The sequence below is a fragment of the Vitis vinifera genome, chromosome 11 (assembly GCF_030704535.1).
Source record: "Vitis vinifera cultivar Pinot Noir 40024 chromosome 11, ASM3070453v1".
NCBI lineage: Eukaryota > Viridiplantae > Streptophyta > Magnoliopsida > Vitales > Vitaceae > Vitis > Vitis vinifera.
In genome coordinates, this window is record NC_081815.1 from 2,899,260 (window position 1) to 2,919,255 (window position 19,996).

Below are 19,996 nucleotides of genomic sequence, written 5' to 3' on the forward strand. Positions count from 1 at the left end.
ATATGTAATATTTTCAAAATTTGAAAAATTAATCAATAAAATTTAATTTTTTTATTTTTATTTATTTTAACACATATCTCAATTTAGTTCATAAACTTCTCTTAAAAGAAATAGTTCTAAAAAAAATCATTTATAGTGTTAGAAAATCACTTATAATGTTTATGAAGAAACATTTGATAAATGATTTGAAATGACCTATTCGTTTTGATATCCAAATGGGTCCTTATGACTTTTTAAAATGCATCTACATGGGTTAAAAGAGACCTATACTTGTATAGTATTGAAAACTTTCTTCCTATCTGATATGGGACATCACGAAAGGGCCCTCACAATTTTTTTAAAACATGTCTACAAAGTTAAAAGTGACCTTTACTCATATAGTATTAAAAATTTTCCCTTTTCCGATATAAGACATCATTAAACCACACCACCCCCCACCCCAATCAATTCAACGTCCTCATTATATCCCGTAAAATTGTCGAATATGGGATTTAAAATTTCAAAAGAGCTCTCACTACTTTAAAATACATCAATAAGGTTAAAAGAAGTTCATACTTATATAGTATTTGAAGTTTTCCTCTCTACCCAATGTAGGATATCATATGATTCTTCTTAAAAACACTTTTATTAAAGACACTTTAAGTATCAATAAAACCAAATGCATTTTAAATCATATTTAAATGTCAAACAACCCCTTCTCTATCGATTTTTCACTCGAAATTGATGAAAAAAAATTTGCTTGACAAACACATGAATATTATCAATGATATAGACATAAGTTTTATTTAAGACTGTTATGCATAAATTATAAGCATTTTTTCATTTATTTTTTATTAAAAATTATAACAAAAGAAAAGGCTTTTTAACATTTGGATATGATTTACTAGAAACATTGATAAAAGCGAATTCTATAAGTGGCTAAGGTAAACTTTATCTTTACAAACGTAAATAAATCAAAGTTGGAAAATGTATAAAATATCTTTTGAAAAGTTTTAGGAAGCAATTGAAAAAGTTGGGTTTGATGCATATATGATGTCCAGATGCTACTTTCTTTTCCGTTTCAGCCTCGAACAAAATCTCCACTGGCTTGTAATAATATGAAGATATCATCAAATGAAGTGCTAAGAAAGCAAGAAAAGTAAAACTTTAGGTTTGATTGGACCTTAAAATGATGAAACAAAATTATGTGCGGATGAGTTTGATAATCACATTCTTTGAGAAGCGTGCACGCAACCAAGTGGCTGTAAAACCAGCATCGCTTTTCTGCCACATACATCCTTCAACAATGACAAAAAGCTTTCCTTTTGAAATGCTTTGGAAAATATTTTTTCTAAAAAAATTTATTTGATATCAAATAAAATTATATTTAAGCATTTAAATATAAAAATTACTTTTTTTTTATATCTATTAAAGTATTATGTATTTATGTATAATACAATTTTTTTTAAAATATATATTTTTTAAATTTTCAATTATTGCTTAAATTTTTTTTATTAAAATTAACAAAAAAAAAACACTTCAAATATATTCAAAAACATAATTTATTTTTGTAATAAATTCTCTAAAAATATTTTTTATTAGAAATTTGGTGAATATAGAACTCATTTGACAATTGTTTTTAAAATATTTTTCTGTTTTATGTAACAAAAAAAAGTTTGATAACCATAAAACAAAAAATTTAATATTTTTAAAAATAATTATATAAAATATGAAAAATAAAATATTTTATATAGAAATTATTTTTAAACTGTATTTTAAAATATACTAACAAGTTTAAAACATTTCAAATAAAATTTTATTTTATAAAACATTATATAATAATTTTCAAAAACCGTGTTTGAAAACATTTAACATAAAATTATCTTTACGAACATATATCAAACAATAGGAAAAAATATCTCTCATGATCAAATTGGCATAGTCAAGACGAAATTGCATATTTTTATGACAAGACGTGGTTATATATTTCAATTTTCTAATACAAAATTAACATAATATTTCACTTTATCAAGTCTCATGATCAAATTGGCATAATCGGGACGAAATTGCACATTTTTATGACGAGACGTGGCTATAAATTTCGACTTTCTAATACAAAATTAGCATAATATCTCACTTTATCAAGTGTAATTGGAATGATTTAGAGTTCAGTCAATAGACGCAAATTCTTTTGCATGAAAGAGTTATTTGTGGGTTTCTTTGATTGAAGTTGACAGTCTAGGTGGTAGCTGGTCATACCTTCTACGTAATCCGTATCGAATGTTTTTAATATATGCTTCTTTTGCTATGTATTTTTCATACTATTTCATACGTTACCCTCAAATGTAACATCACATCACATCTATGTTTCCGTAACGCCGCGCCTCTCCTATGATCCTATCTTCGCCAATAAATAACCACACTTTTCCAAGTAGGCATTTACGTAAAAATTCTTATTGTTATGAAATCTTTCAGTATTAAGAATATTATTTAGAATTACATTTTTCTTTTGAGAAATTGAAAAAATATTTTCATAACTTTTATTTATTAGAAAAATGTTCGTTTTTAGTGAATTTAGTGTAATTTATTCACTCCATGGTTAGTTTAAATTAACATTAACACCTTTAAGATTTGGTGTAAGTTCAAATTTTATCCTCAACTTAATAAATATATTATTTAATCTCTATCAAAATAAATAAATTTAGAAAAACTAAGTTTTGCCTCACTAAGTTAAAAATATATAACAAAAAATGAATCTCAAATGTTATAAATTAATTTTATCCTCATTAATTAAAAATATTTTAAAATCATGCATTTTTTCAAAAATCAGATAATTAGTTTTTAAAGGGTTATATAATTCAAAGGGTTAATGAAGAAATTCAAAATTTAAAATTTAACCCTTTATAATTTTTTATCTCATTTTAACAAAAATAATCTCATTATTTTTTTTTATAAAAATAATTTTTTTTTTTAAACTCACATGTAAATACTTGAAATGGTAAATGATATTTGTATAAAAAAATCATTATTTTTCAAGTAAAAACATGAGAAGAGTTAGATTCATGTTTTACAAAATTTGAGGTTTTTTTTTCTTTTCTTTTTTTTTTTGTAATTTTTCAAATTAGTGAGTAATAATCAAAATTTTCCAATTAATTTTATAAAAAAACATATATTAATAGAGAGAATATTTACATTAATCCGATGAAAATGAAATTAGCCATTTAAATTAATCTAATAATAATTAGTTCAAAAATCACACAATGGCAAGTTTGTTATTATAGGACTTGTTTTTGATAGACCATAGGCGGAAGCTATATATAAGAAAAGCGAGCAGTATGAGGGTATCAGGGTATTAGGGTAGTAGGGTTTTATACTATATTATAAAAGCAACCAATAGTCATAAAATAAAGCGTCTAGGGATCATAAAGAGGAATAATGGACAAATTTTGAAGGGAAATTTTTTATTATTGAAGAATGTGACGAGGAATCCAATGATGAAGCATGAACAATATGCAACAAAAAAACACACCCTTTAATGGGAAAATATTCCCCGTTTCAAGTAAACGACATGCCTGGTTTCGATAACGCCAATTTCTTCAGAAATTGTTCGTTTTTGGATTCTGATTTCAAACCTCCTCACCATGAGAATTGATTTTCCTGGAAAATGGAATCAACAAAAATCTAGTCATCTCCCTAAATTATTTCCCAATGGTTCACGTATGCCCTTGTGATTGAAGTATTGCAACCAAACAATTTGACTTGTCATTTTTAGGGTAGATAAATATTATACCAACGAAATTTAAATTTGGTATTTATTGGTCAAATTGATTCAATGAGGGTTAGCTTAATTTAGCATTACTTGTTATGGAATCATTTGTTATCGATTTGGTAGGGTAAATGAGGATTATTTTCCATTTTGTAAAACATGAAAAAGACCAAGGTTGTGTTTGCATGGATTTATGAAAAGTTTTGTTATATCTAATAAATTTTACGAAATCCATTTTCGCTGTCGAGTAAAATTATTGATGTCGGACGTGGGAGCGTTTCTAAGATTATAAAAATAATGTTGTTGAGGCCCTATGAAGTAAGGTAATTTATAAGTCTCATTCATTAGACGTGTTTAAGGGAGTAACAAGATGTGTTATATTTGACTAAGACTTAGAGTTTGTTGACTTTAGTTTCAACTTCAAATTTTTTATTAAAATAAAAAGTAAAAAATTATCTCAAATAAATCGAAAAAATAAATGAAATGGTTTGTAAGAACAAAAAATAGATATTTTTTGTAGCAAAATAAACCTTTTGGCCTAAGCCATTCACTGAATTAATTAATATTGTAAGCAGTAAGGCGAAGATACCTTCTCATTAATAACCTAAAATAAATAAATATATAAATAAAAAATAAACTTAGAGAATGAATCAAGAGAATAAAAATCAAATCGGAGTTAGGCCTGTCAGCATCATATTCTTTTCGCAGCAGACATCATAGATGGAAGTCCAATTAAAAAAAATAATTATTCATCAACTCCTATTATCAAATCAACAAAGAGGGTGGAATATTAAGACTATAAGAGAATATAAGGGGAGGAAGATAACGACAAGCGAGAAATGCTGGAAAAATGGAATGGAGAGCCAAAAATAAATAAATAAAATAAAATAAATTTAAAAAGAAAAGAAAGAAAAACAAATTAGAGGTGCCGTGCATGGGAAAAGACACAGCGGCTCCGACAAAGATTTTTGGCAGTACGGTCTATTCACACTTGAAAACATTCCTAAAAATAATATCTCCTGCTGTTTGGGCTCGAGATTTTAGGGTTTGTTTGTTTGTTTGTTTGTTTCCCTGTAAATTAAAATGTGTTCTCGCAAGGGAATGTTTGGTATGGGGAAATGCTATTTGTTAATTAATACGAGGAGAATAATTTTATTCCTTTCCCTCTCTTTATTATTTTTTTTTATAACGATTTTTTCTTTTTTCATATTTTAAATATTAAAAGCTATATGTGCAGCAGGCCTAGTTGAGGGCCTTTGTTGAATGGGCGCCCTCTACGTTCAGGAACTTTGGTTCACTTGTGATACTACACATTTTATGTATATAATATAAAAAAAATTTAAAATACATTTTTATATTTTCAATAATATAAATAATAAAAATATTTTAAATTTATTGTAAAAATAATATATTTCAAAACAAATTCTAAAAAACATGTTTTTTAATTAAAGAATTTAATAACTGTATTTTTAAAATTAGATGACTATTTTATATTTTAAACAACATAAAACAAATATAAAAAGTTTGTTTGATAATTACCTTTAAAATAATTTTCTCTTTTTTATAATGAAAAGCTTTGAAAATTTATTTGTTTTCACTTGTATTTTTAAGATTATTTTAAAAAATAATTATACAAATATTTAGAATAGTTAAAAATAAAATATTATACATAAAAATTATTTTTTAAACATATTTAAAAATATTAAAAATATTTTAAGATTTTAAACATACTTTTGTTCTATCAAATATCAGATAACAAATTACAAAAACGATCACAACTCTTTTCGAAAACAGTTATCAAATAAACCCTTAACCTTTTCCATTGAAAATATATATTTTTTTTACCTAAAATAATAATAATTTTTTTTAACAATCCTTAACACCCACCACACATGAGACCCGTGCCCATATATATAAAATACAAAAAGAGGTCGAACTTCAGACCTCCTATTAAATCAAACTATAATACCATATCGAACTATCAATTTTAAAAAAAAAATTGAATTTGTAGGATTCGGACTTGATATTCATTCATGCTTCTTACTAGATAAGAACTCAGATGTCTTCAATGAAAAGAATAATTATATTAAATTTTGTTAAATTTTTTTCAATTAATGAAATAATTGTTTTATATTTAATTAATTTTTGACATCTCTAAATTGGTGATTTGGCATTTGGCCTGGACTTTAACTCCGCCAAGCTGGCCGACTTACGTGAATATTATTATTTAATTTTATAATTTTCACTTTTAAAAATTAAAATTAAAACTAAAAAAATTCTTGACTTCTTTTTAATGGAAATAAAGAGGAGTGCCCCTACCGAATACGAAAGTAGGCAATAATAAGAAATCTAGGAAATCGAAATCATTCTTTTGCCTACCTAAGGTTAGGGATTTACAAACCCTAGATATTGACCTCTCGAACACTGTGTCGTGTCGGTCCTCTATCTATAATTTATTTCATTTCCATCCTTAACCTTATGCGTCATTCTCATTTTTATACCCCACATTTTTTGTGGCCTTGATCCTTAATACTTTTCCAGTCTACGCCCTCCGACGTCCACCGTCCATGTAATACTTTTTTATTTTTTATTTAGTTAAATATTTTAAATTTTAAATACTAAAATCTAAAAACAAATTGTCAATTACATAATTAACATCTAGTGTAGATTTTTTTTTTAAATTTTTCTAGAAATCAATTTATTTATTTATTTTATTAAATAGTATTAAAAATATATGTATATTAATTTATATATAAATATGATGTGATGTCCCATAGAAGTGTTTACTGACAAGAACTTTAATGTAAAGTGAAAGTGATTTTATTGGAATAAAAAAATGAACCCGACTGACATTCAACATTATTACGAATTGTATAAAATTTCGAAGAGCTATCCAATATTTAGAACACATTTTTTAATGGTGATCATATGATGAAATTTCTCATTACAAATACATCCCAGTATAAAGTTGTGCAAAATGTGAGCTCCTTATGCGTGTTGGGTCAACTCACATTTAAGAAGAAGAAAAAAAAGAAGCTACTTTTACTGATCTCTTCATCCATAAGGACCTTTTTCTTTTTTCTTTTTATTTTTTATTTTTTATTTTATGCTTTTTTAGGATCCTCCAAACTATAGATAAGTCATGAAGTGTTAACCAAATCACACGTTTACAGACAAAAAAAATAAAGACGAATACGAGATGTTTTACATTGATTCGAAGATCAATGTGATTCTACGTTTATAAAAATGCACTAACATTCAAGAATCAATTAATAAAAAAGAATAAAGAGTATAATGGTGAAGTTCTTAAAAACCTTTTAACAAAAAGGAACTCGACCCGTGAGCTAATTAGGAAATTCGACTTTTAGTATAATTTTAAATATTTTAGATTTGGGGGAAAAAATTCGGGAAAGCATAAAATTTTTTTTATGTGAAAATATCAAGATAAACTAGAGGAAAATAAAAGATAAAAGGGGACTTGTGAGAGGTTATAAGCATAAATATGAAAAATAACTCATATTTTTTTTAATTGTTTCCCTGAAGTAGAATTTTTCCATTGTATATAAATGTATTGCATAGTTACCGGGAATAAACAAAAAGATGTAATTTTTATTTTTATTTAGTATTTTAGTTATGAGACAAAATTTTGTCCCCCAAATCAAATGAGAATTAATTATAAAATTTGTTGTGAAAATTTGATTTTTAAGAAATATTTTTCAAAATATTGGTAAAAATATGTAAATATTATTCTTAAATGAGATTGAAGCATTGTATTTATAAATTATTGAGAAGAATAATTGAAGAAAAGCCTAATAATAACAGTGGCACCCTACAAACAAGGCACTTGACTTGATCTGATGGAGAATTGCACATTATTTGTCACTCTAGTGGGATCCAAAATTTTTGTTTTTTAAATTAAGGAGAATTGCTACCACCTTTTCTTGTCCCACTTTGAGATAAAGCAAAAGCAGGGAAAAAGCAAAGAAAGAAAGAAAGAAAAAACATAAAAAAAAGGGAGGAAGGAAGAAAGAAAGGAAAAGGAAAGCAATAAAGAAAGAAGGAAAGAGAGGCAACGAAGACAAAGGTTCTCAAAACTCCATGATTCAAAATCCTGTGGGTTTTTCCTCTACTTAATCCAGTGTGGGGAGACCTCTCAAAGTTTCTACAAAGGCCAGTTTGGGAGCTAGCTGAAAACAAAGACCCAGGAGAAGGTACAAGACAAGTTCAATTAACACAGAAAGAGCTAACGTCTGTGAGGGATATCCAAGAGGCATGAATCGAGGTGTTCTGCAGAGCTCGCCGGTGCAACAAATGATGGCCGGAAACCCTAACTGGTGGAACATTAATAGCATGAGGCCACCACCTCAACAACCCCCTCCTTTCTTGCCTTCTCCTTCCAATCTCTTCCCTCAATATACACCAACTTCTTCACTTCCTATGTCAGCCTCTTGGCATGATAACCAGGAGCTTCCAGAGTCATGGAGCCAACTACTCCTGTAAATCTCTCCTTCTCTCTCTAATATCACATCAGTATAGTAGATACAAGGGGTTTTTCTTTTATTTGCATTTGAACTTCCTTCATATCTATTATGCTTCACTAACAATATTCCTTGTTTCAATAGCTTTTTTTCTCTTTCTCTCTCCTTTTTTTTCCTCTTCCCTAGACTTTTATTACACATAGGTGATGACCTGAAATTTTTTTGGGGTTATGATGTGGGTTTATAGGGGTGGATTGGTGGGTGAAGAAGAAAAGAGTGGTATGAGCCATTTCCAAGCTAAGAAGTTGGAGAATTGGGAGGACCAAGTGTTGCATCAGGCTACAAACCCTCCTGTTGTAGATATCAAGCAAGAAAACTCTGCAAGCAGCTACATGTATGGACACGGAAATGAAGACTTCCAGGCTACAAAACCTACTTGGTCTCAGATAATGCCTGCTTCATCCCCCAAGTCTTGTGTGACAAGTTTCAGCAGCAACATGCTAGATTTTTCTAGCAACAAAGCCGATGTGAAGCACCCACAGCCGGATCGTTCTTCAGAGGTATAGACAGTGGCCTTTTCATATATATATTTTTTCTTATCTTAGGAATTCTTAATATTCTTAATCTTCTAGGGTTCGGACTATAGCTTTTGAGTTTTCAGAGAATAAGGTATCTGTCAATTAATTTCATGGTTATTCAGAGATTATCCCATTAACATTCCATCGAATTGGAATTTTAAGGACCACATATCTTCCGTAGAAATCATATTTCATCTTCTGCAAACTTTGTTTTTAGAAAATGATCTGATTCTGTCAATTATATGGTGGTATCAGAGATGTCCAATCAGGTTTCTTATTTTCCTTCTTTCTTCTTCTTTTCAAGTGTAACAGCACTGCAACTGGTGGGGCACTTAAGAAAGCTAGGGTTCAAGCTTCTCCAACCCAGCCTACCTTCAAGGTAAGAAACACAACAACTCAGTAGAACAACTCCCTCTCTCTCTCTCTCATACACAAACACACATGTTACTAGCTAGCAATTGTCTTTCTTGATTGTCCATTTCTTCAAAGCATGGTGATTCTTTCCACATCTCTTATCTCATCTCAAAAAGAAGAAAGTAGATCGTTCACTTGGTAGAAAGCCAAAATTTCTTTTCACCCACGTCCTCATCATCCAACTCTTATTTTTATGTATTTAATTTGGAATCAGGTGAGGAAGGAAAAGTTAGGTGACAGAATTACAGCCCTTCACCAGCTAGTATCCCCATTTGGGAAGGTAAAACTCTTAATCTATGCAATTAAGAAAGTACAAATTAAGCTAGATCTAGCACATAAAAATGGAATAATATGTGTGTAGTTCTTTATGAGGAAACCCATAAAGAGAAGTTCTTTCTACAGATGAAAGCTTCCTTTCTTCTTTATTTTCCTTTTGGTTTCTATGGTTCCCCCCCCCCTTTTTTTTTTTTTTTTTTTCAGAAATAAAGAAGACGTGAATATGACTTTGGAGGGTTGTGGTGTGGTTTTTTTCTCTTTTGCAGACTGACACAGCTTCTGTCTTGTTAGAAGCTATTGGTTATATCAGATTCCTCCAGAGTCAAATTGAGGTGATGTTTCTTCCCTTCCTTTTATTTTTACAAACAACCATGAACTAGTAGTGACGGGCACAGGTTTTTAAAGCTTCATTTTCAGTTATTGAAGTTCTAAATATATTCCCTTCTCTTATCCCCCTAAAATGCAGGCTCTCAGCTTACCGTACTTGGGCAGTGGATCAGGAAATATGAGGCAGCAACCGTCTTCAGTAAGAAATTATTTATTTATAAACCCATTTCTCACTTCTCAAAGCAAAATCAATCTCTCTCTCTCTTCCCCTCTCCCTCTCTCTCTCTCTCCCTCTCCCTCTCTCTCTCTCTCTCTCCCCCTCCCTCCCTCTCTCTCTCTCTCTCTCCCCTTGTTCAACATGCATGTGGGTATGTATAGGAGGATGTGTATGAAGGCCTTAATTGATCAATGATTATAAATTTTTTCATGTTAGGTTCAAGGGGAGAGGAATTGTATATTTCCTGAAGACCCTGGCCAGGTATGCTTTATTGGATCTATTGCTCTTCAAAGGCGTTTAGAGAAGCTTGCATTTGAAAAAGCTACCAATTCTACTGCTTGCTCTTTTAGAAAAAAGGAAGTGTAGAAAGAATAAGGTTTTCAGCTTTATGGTCTTTAATTTTTATTAAAAGCCACAAAAGATTGATTAAGGACCCATTTATGTGCCTTAGGAATCATTAGGGGTTGACTAAGTGTTATGAACATGTGAATGCTTGGGTTGACGAGTTCATGAAAATCCTAATGCTTTTCTTTATCATGTTGTTTTGTCTCACTAGCTGTTGAATGATAACGGCATGAAGAGGAAAGGAGCTTCCGACCAGGTATTAATTTCTTGCCCTACATTAAAAAGGAAAATACTAATTCTGGTTTTTTCCAAACACCACCTTTATTAATTTCAAAAGCTTTCTCATTTTTTATACAAAATTATCAATAAGTGAAAAATCCAAATGGGGTTGATTTTTTTTCCTTTTTTTTAATGAATACTTTCTCAGGAATCTCATGAAGAACCAAAGAAAGACCTGAGAAGTAGAGGGTTGTGTCTGGTGCCTGTTTCATGCACACTGCAAGTTGGGAGCGACAATGGAGCAGATTATTGGGCTCCGGCTCTGGGCGGTGGCTTTCGATGAGCCGATTCCATTTTGGATGCAGCACATTGGAGCTAATTGAAATGATATAATATCATGAGCAGTCACTCTGCTAAAATCTAAGGCTGATTGCTCATGATGCTATGCATTCTTGATTGGATTTATGTGTGCTGTAGCTGGGACTTTGGAAGTCCTTAAAAAAAAGTACTCCTTCTAATTTAAGATCAGCTGATCATCATCTATCTTCTTTTCTATCTTCTGCTACAATGCTTTCATGTATATGCATTTCCAGTATGATTAATCATTTTCAGTTGCTGCTTAGGGAGCAGCATTCCTTTCTCTTAATATCCATGAATCTAATTCAAGCATTATTGGTATTAATTCGATGTATCACATTGTCATTTAGCTGATGACATTGGGATTTATGGAGTAAAATTGCAGAAACAAAATTTCAGTACTTTATCTACCTTTTCCAGCTCCTACTCTCCTTCCACTAGAAGTATTAAATTGTCATTTTCAGTACTTTATCAACCTTTTCTAGGGATGCTTCCAAGAGTAAACTTCAGCCTATCTATGTGTTCGATTGCACTTTCTCTTTTTCCCTGCGTTTATAAGCTTAATCCTACATCATTAATATGGAGAAATCAGCCATGCCAATTATGATTACGAAAGCAGGCTCATATGATATTGTTTAGGTAATGTTCTTGTGTTCGATTATCCTGAATCAGACACATCCACCCTTCAAGAAAAAGGCTCAGCAAGACGGCAACCTACCGAACCCATTTCACATGACACCATTTGATTGTTAAGAGCATGATATGCATATTGAACTCGAAACCTACAAACTTAAACTTTTAAGAAAATTAGTAATTCAATATGATATCAGAGCTTGTTTTGATAGGATGTTGTGGGTTCAAACCATCTCTCCGCTATTTACTTACATGTTTGTTGCAGACTCAATGTAAATTTATAATATCCAAGTGACATGAATCATGTCTATAAAGGTACGAAAGGATGTGATTTTCCTGACTTGGTGAAGTTTTTTCATCTGCCTTTTAGCTGAATGGTGAAAAAATATGGTAATGCACAAGAGTAAGGACATTGCTTCAGATGCAATAATGTTCCCATGGTACCTATCATATATATGCATACGAAGCTGAAATAATGAGAAGCTTTGTTTTACTTTGTAAAAATTTTCCTTCTTTTCCCTTGACAAGAGTCCTCCAAGAATATAGTGATAGGACCTCCATATTTGTATTTCATGTAGATTCTAAGACGAAGGAATAAAACACTAGCATTTGGTGTCTCAAGAATCATACAACCTATAGAAATTTACTCACATATGCCCAACATCTGACCCCATCTCATCCGTACCCCTCATCATCATTTCTACGTGTCCAGTTGAGCACATTTTCATATTTTTGTGTTATATAATTTTATTAAAACACTAGCATTTGGTGTCTGCACAAGAGCATCTCAAGAATCATACAACCTATGGAAACTTACTCACATATGCCAACATCTGACCCCATCTCATTCAGCACATTTTCATATTTTTGTGTTATATAACTTCGTTAAAAAGGAAAGTATTTACGGATCATGTTTTGTCCAGTGCATTACGAGACAAAACATTCTCATTACTCTAAGTATAGGGACAGCCTTATTATAAGCAGCTGGGCCCAGATGTGGGCTGGGCAGGGCCCAATAATGCCATATGAATACAGCCTCTTGGCCCTTTATGCCTTCACCAGCTCACACCCTCTTTGTCTTTCCCGCCTCTACTAAATGGGCCATGGTATGGTTGTGGAGGTTTGACACCTTCAATTTATTTTAGTTGTTACTTGATGAATTAATATGACTAGGCCTTTTTCTAATATGGTCGGGTTACTTCCTAATGTGACTAGGTTTGATAATTAGATTAGATTATTTAGGTTACGTTTGGTTCCGGGAAAATATTAATGAAAGAGAAAAATATTAAGGAAAATAATTTTTTCATGTTTGGTTGTACTATGAAATTTATTCCTTTTATATTGAAGGATTAAAATAAGTAAAATGAATTTGAAATATTACATGAAAATAATTTATTTATTTTAAAAAAAAAATTTCTTAATTTTTTTCCTTTTATTTTTCCATTATATTTTCTTTTCTTGTATTTTCCCTCAAAATTTTCAAGAACCAAACATAACCTAATGGTATCAAGCTAGAAAAATATTTGTTAATTATTCTATACTTTTAGCCCGAAACAGTCTGCTCATTTAAACTTCAAAAAAAAAAAAGGGTAATAGCAATTTGACAATCCAAACAAAGACCGGGGCTCAGCTAGCCTGCTCCATGTTGGGGTTGGGTTTAAGTCAGGTTGGCTGATGAAATTGGGCCTAATCTCAGCCCATTACATAAAGCCCGCTCAACTCCCTTTGGGCCCAACTTAAATAACTAAACATAAGGATACACTGAGGGTTGAAGTACAATACTTGGGCTAGTAGGAAAGTTGACTTCCTCTTTGTTGACCATCTGGGCTACCAAGAAAAAGGACAGTCCAGCTCACTGATTTTGCAGCCCAGAAACCATTTGAATCTGATTGGGTCGTTGTCAGTTATGACAGACAGGGCCGTTAAAAGGAACAAAAATAATTGCGATAAATAATTCCATCAAGATGCTGCCTTTAGATATTTAAAATTTTATTCACTATTGTCTTATACTTAGTGACAATAATTTAAAATAAACTTTAAAAAAATCTACAAATATAAAAATAAAATACATAGAATTATTTATCAAATAAACTTTAAATTTTAAAAAGCTTTTAAAATAATGTTAAATGGAATTTAAAATTTAAAATTATTTAATAATGTTAAGTATTAAGTTATTTAAAAATAAATAAAAAAGAAAAAAAGAAAAAAAGAAGAAAAAATGTTATGTAAAATACCAATGTATCAATTAATTTGACAATCGAAACAAGGCTGAGGCCCACCCAGCCTGGTCCATGGAATCTCTTTTCGACTCGGGTTGGGCGTATGTGTTGTTACTCAATAATCTTGGGCCTAGTTAATGAGCCCGTTACATAAAGCCCACTAAACCCCTTGCTCTTGACTTAAATAGCTAAACATAAGTTTAGTCCATATATCTTTCTATATATGTCGACAGGCTTAAGGGCTTAGATATATGGTTTCTTGTAGTTTACATTAGGACAAAGAACAAAAAAAGCTGGTTCAATTGTGGGGGTAGACGTTTTATGGAGTACGCTGAACTTGTGGCCATTTCAAGACCCATTCTACGCTCCACGCCCATTGATTTCAGTGCCTGCCTGCGTGTCGGTGTCGTATTGATTCCCATCTCTTTCAGTTGCCTATAATACAAATTTCAATAATTTAGTACTGATTCGATTGAATGTGGCTGTGGGCATCTTATGGATTTGTCGGTCCCTGGTGCGATGATTGTGATTCATAAATTAATTGTTTGATTGCTTATGAACACGGTCGGCTTCCATTGAGTGGCAGCTCACATCAGGAGAAAAAAAAAATCAAAATGCAATTGTTTCTGCTTTGAAGGCAAATTACAAAGTGGGTTGTTAGTAAATCTTATTCCTCACTGCATTCATTCCGGTCTGGGTTTTATCTCTGGATGCTTTGGTGGGCTGATTTGGTTTGAGTCCTCCATTTTGGGATTGAGCCTTATGCTCATCATGATGGGCGCTTAGCACTTCCAAAGGGAAGGCCAAAGGCCCAGAACCGTGATCTTTCAATCACATCAATTATTCTCAATCATACCAATAAACAATTGGTGTGATTGAGGGGCCATAGTTTTGGACCTCTGGCTTTCTCTTTAAAAGTGCTAAACGCCAATCATGGTGGATCCATAAGACTCAATCCTAACACTCCAATCCCACTAGACACATTTATTGTTTCTAACACACAAGATTAAATGCTTACCAAAAACTCAATAGATTTGTTTCATGGTCCATGAAAATTACAATGAATTGAGTCGTGTTTCAGTGGACATAAAAAAAACTCCATTGCAGCCTTGCTTTAAATTAAATAAAATGGTATAAATTATATATATATATATACTATTTAAAAGGTTTAGAGTAAAGAATAAAACTTAATATTTATTACTTATATAAATTGATTTTAAATTAAATTATATTTTGTTGTTTGCTTAATGTTTATTACTTAATTCTTATATTAAATATTAAAGTTATTTAATAAAATTAACTTAAAATTTATTTGATCAAATTAATATATTTAATTATTTAAAAACTTTAAAGTAAGAGATAAAATTTAATATTTATTACTTAATGACTTAAATTGATTTTAAGTTAAATTATACTTAAATTGTTTACTTAACACTTATTACTTAATTCTTATTTTAAATATTAAAGTTGTTTGATAAAATTAATTTAAAATTTATTTTATCAAATTGACATATTTATTATCATAGGGTAAATGAAGTCGAGTAATAATAAAGATTGTGTAGTAAAGAAATCGTGGAAGTAATTATGACAAATATGGTAAAAAGGTGAAATGAAAATATAAATTTAAAAATAAGTTAATTATTTAAAAGTTGTTTCAGAATTTAAGTTATACCATTGAATTATTTTACCGAATATATTTAATAATTTAAATTAAGTTATTAAATCGCTTTAACTTATTAAGTTGGTTTATCAAATACTCACTAAATGTGAAAATTTATTTGTATTGATGTAAGATAATAAATATGAAAATAATATATATACTATTTAAAAACTTTAAAGTAAATGTCAAAATTTATTCCCATTGATTTAAGATAATAAATATGAAAATAATATAGATAAAAGAAATATTAATTTTTAAGATAATTTATATTTTATTCTTATCATAGCTTAATTTATTAATTGTAAAGATATAAAAAATGACATACCTTGAGGTTTTAAATTATATTATTATTATTATTATTATTATTAATATATAAATCATAAGTATATGACGTCATGATTAAGCAGCTCATCCGATTCAGTCAATCTTAATCCAATAATTTTGCCCAATCAATGAGGATTCAAATAACCATTATATTATTTTTCATATTTTTAATATTTCATCCAATCTTTTCAACAAATAAATTTAAATTATAATAAAAAAAACTAATAATAAAATTTTAAATTAATAATTAGTATATCACCATTTTAATTTTTAACAATAAATACTTATTTTAATTAATTTTGATATTATTTAAAAAGACTAATTACACTTACAATTAATAAAAATGATGCAATTTTTTAAAATTTATTTTTTTCGAGGTCTTAGGTTTATCACTTTATATCATAAAATAAATAACAACTTCTCTTTCACAGAATTTTTATTTTTATAAAATATTAAATATTTTTCAATTTTTATAAAATTATATTATTGGTTATTGTAAAGATAATCTCTTTTTGAGTTTCATGGGATTATTTCCTTTACAACTACCCGCTGGCCGGTGGGTCACCTATACGTTGAGTTTTTTTTTCTCTTTTTATTCACCTAACATTTACAAGTGTTGCTTTTCTATTGGTTCCAATTTGTGGGTGCGGTATCATTAAAATGAATGTGATGACAAATCTATGGACCCATAGCCGTTAGATTTGACACTTGCTTTGATGATATGGTCCTGCTCGTCCAGTCATTTTCACAGTCCAATTATTCCACATTCCGTTGTTTTTCATTTTTTTTCTTCTTCAAATTAAATAATTCTCTTTATGTTATAAACTTATACATCATACTCAAAATTTAGAAAAACAAAATGTTTATTTTGGTAATTTTATTTGAAATAAAAAATAAAATGCATTTAAATTTATTAAAAAAAATTTAAAATAAAAAATATTTATTTTTATCTTAAAATTTAATCATTTTATTTACTAATTTGAAAACTTTCCTAGTAAAAAGAAAAAATAAAAATAAATTAATTTTCAATATAAATCAAAATAAATTCCAATATGATGATTTTCTCATAGCTATATACATATATATATATATATATATATATATATATATATATATATATATATATATATATTCAAATGAGATTCCAAAAATATTTTTTCCAAAATAAAACCCTCTTAAACCTCCTCGTGTCCAAAATAAGTAATTAAAAAGTAAAAATAAATAAATCTTATTTCTAATAAAATTAATTTTATCTTCCATTTTTAATGCTTATGGGTTTTTGAGCTATTCCTTCTTCTATGAATCATAGATTTTTTTTTTTAGGAAAACTAATGGGGTATATGAGAATTAGTAACCAATGGCTAATTTAGACTTGGGTTTGCTTTCATAATTTGTTTTTTCCTTCAAAATTACATCAAGTAATTAAAACATATAAGCTAAAAATCCTTATGAAATCATTTGATTTTCACTACTATTATTAAAGAATTATTATTTTATACAATTCAGCACGTGTGGGCGGTGGGCCTAGATTCTGTCAAATGGACGTATTGTAAATTCTATTCCATTACTTTCTTGATGAGAAATTTCAGATTCATAAATGTAGGACTTATCGCCCAATAGGGACAATCTCTGGCCGTTTTCCCAAGTCTTGACTTCGCGAAAATCAACATATTTTATCTACGTATTAGACTTTCCTTCTTTAGTTCACACCCACAAGTTTTCCAAACAAAGTTTCAATCTCCTCAACTCTGATGAATTTTCCTTATATGATAAGTACCTGTTCCTTCTTTTGTACTTGTCTGGTTTTTTTCTCCACAATATTCTGTGTCTGTGCTCTGGGGTTGAAGGTTGAAACGGAGGAAGAAGATGGGAAACCATTTGAGAAGTGTGTTGATGGGGTTTTTGGTTATGGTGGTGGTAATGGGTGTTGGTACAGAGGGAGCAGTGTCTGTGAGTAGTATGAAGAAGATCACAAGAGTCAACAAGGAGGGGCCATATCTGGGTATAGTGGTGCCAAACTCCTATGAGATGGACCCTCTTCTTCAATCTCCATCCTTTGTGGCTGATGATAAGTTCCCTTACTTGGACTTTGCAGGTGAGACGATCATAAGACCTCACCAAAACTTCTTTTTTTTTTAAATTTTTTTATGGGGTTTTTCTTTATTTTATTATTTATTGGGGTTTACATGGAAAATGGATCAGTTTGTGATTAGTGGGTAGTGGGCACTTTCTGGTTATTATAAGGATTGTTTTTCTACAGAGGGGGGCCTTTTTATTTTGGCTGGTTGATGTGGTTACACTTCTCTATATGTTGTCTGGTGAAACTGCATAGAAGAGAAAGAAGAGTAAGGAGAGTAACATTCAGGACAAAGCCTGCAGACCCAGATCTGATCCATTTGAATTCCAACATACGTGGTTGGAAGAATCCTGATCAATTCTGGATTCAGACTATCACTAAGAAAATCTAGTGAAATTAATGGAAATTCAACCAAATTTAGAAAACTGGACTGGCCAAAATTGCTTTTGAGGCTTCATTAGCAGGATTCTTTTGGGATGAGGGGGAAAATTGATGACTTTTGGTGGATTTCACCCCACAGTAGCAGAAAAAAAAAAGATCTGATTCCTTTGAAAAAAACTGATTAGAGATTATAATTCTTTTTTTCTTTGACTGATTAGGGAGAAGGTTCCGAATAGGGAAGTTGGAGACCAAAAATGTTATCATTGTCATGACAGGATTAAGCATGGTATGTCCAATTACAACCTTCATTTTCTTGCATTCTCTCTCTTTCTTTCCTGTTTTTTTTTTTTTTTTCCTTTTTGATGACTGGTAGTAAAAATTTTCTTTCAATTTTCCTTTTCCCATAGCTTAATGCAGGATTAACCACACAGTTGCTGCTAAGCCTGTTTAAGGTCAATGGCGTTCTGCATTATGGAATTGCAGGAAATGCAAATCCTAATCTTCAAATCGGAGACGTGACGGTCCCTAAGTATTGGGCTCACACAGGCCTTTGGAATTGGCAGGTACCGAAATTCATTCATTTCATTCCTTTCATTGTTGTGAGAATGAACAGAATCAGAACAAAAAAAAGGGACAAAAACAAAAATCTGTCTGGATTCCTTCCTCTTTTCCACCTTTATGGGGGGCAACCTTAAAGGAATCACTGTAGACTTTAGTGATAATTGAGGGAGAAAGGGGCAGATTCTTGGATATATGTAAGTTGCTTTTTTATTTATTGGAATGGTTGCTTTCTCTATCAGTACTGAATATGATTTACAACAGATAAAAGGTAATATGCTGAACTGTATGATAATTTCCACCAATTTCTTCTATTATCAAATGTGAGCAGAGGTATGGAGATGGGCCTGGCGATGAACTAGCCTTTGAATCCAGTGGAGACTACACCAGGAAAATCGGGTACCTCAAATTTTCTGACTACAACAACCATACCAAAAATGGCAACTCCTCGGATAATCTTCTGAACAACGTATGGTATCAACCCGAGGAAGTTTTTCCTGTGACAGGAACACCTGAAGTCAGGCAGCACGCCTTCTGGGTTCCTGTTGACAAGCATTTCTACCAAGTTGCAGGGAAACTTAAGGTGATTTAGCCCTGACCCAACACTCCAATTCGATCTTATTTTCTGTCAATGCAGTTCAGTTACATTACATGATTTGTTTCCCCCAAGCAGGATTTGAAGTTGGAGGGATGCGTGAATTCTACATGTCTGCCAAGAGCTCCAATGGTGACGAGGGTGGAGAGAGGGGTGAGTGCCAATGTGTTTGTGGACAATGGCGCTTACAGAGAATTCCTATACTCCAAATTCAACGCCACCCCCGTCGACATGGAGAGCGCTGCGGTTGCTCTGGTCTGTCTCCAACAGAAGACTCCCTTCATTGCCATTCGGGCGCTCTCTGATTTAGCTGGAGGAGGTTCAGCTTTGTCCAATGAGGCCTCCGTCTTTTCTTCATTGGCAGCTCAAAATTCAGTTGATGCTTTAGTCAGATTCATTGCCTTGTTGTATTCGTAATTGTTTGCTGCTTTGTACTCTTATTGAATAATCCCCTCAATGCATCTGCCCAGTCTATGCAATGAGGCATTTGTTTTCTTCAGTTTCAAATCAAGTCTTCCTTTGGTGTCTGCAACTTGAATCAGCTTTAAATGTGGATTTGTTCACACCAAACTCAAATTCAAGGACGAAATGGT

General features: G+C 30.8%; 2 protein-coding genes across 2 annotated transcripts; both read left to right on the forward strand.

Moving 5' to 3' along the window:
* Positions 1–7,693: 7,693 nt before the first annotated feature.
* Positions 7,694–11,245, forward strand: LOC100249096 (transcription factor bHLH68). The gene is made up of 9 exons (XM_002284109.4): positions 7,694–8,241; positions 8,471–8,783; positions 9,106–9,180; positions 9,430–9,495; positions 9,758–9,823; positions 9,958–10,017; positions 10,252–10,296; positions 10,592–10,636; positions 10,808–11,245. The coding sequence occupies exons 1-9, from the start codon at positions 8,018–8,020 to the stop codon at positions 10,940–10,942; spliced, it is 1,029 nt and encodes a 342-aa protein (XP_002284145.1). The 5' UTR covers positions 7,694–8,017; the 3' UTR covers positions 10,943–11,245.
* A 6,158-nt stretch (positions 11,246–17,403) lies between these two features.
* Positions 17,404–19,935, forward strand: LOC100247563 (bark storage protein A). The gene is made up of 5 exons (XM_002280709.4): positions 17,404–17,887; positions 18,469–18,536; positions 18,658–18,813; positions 19,140–19,391; positions 19,482–19,935. The coding sequence occupies exons 1-5, from the start codon at positions 17,659–17,661 to the stop codon at positions 19,818–19,820; spliced, it is 1,044 nt and encodes a 347-aa protein (XP_002280745.2). The 5' UTR covers positions 17,404–17,658; the 3' UTR covers positions 19,821–19,935.
* The last annotated feature ends 61 nt before the right edge of the window (positions 19,936–19,996 follow it).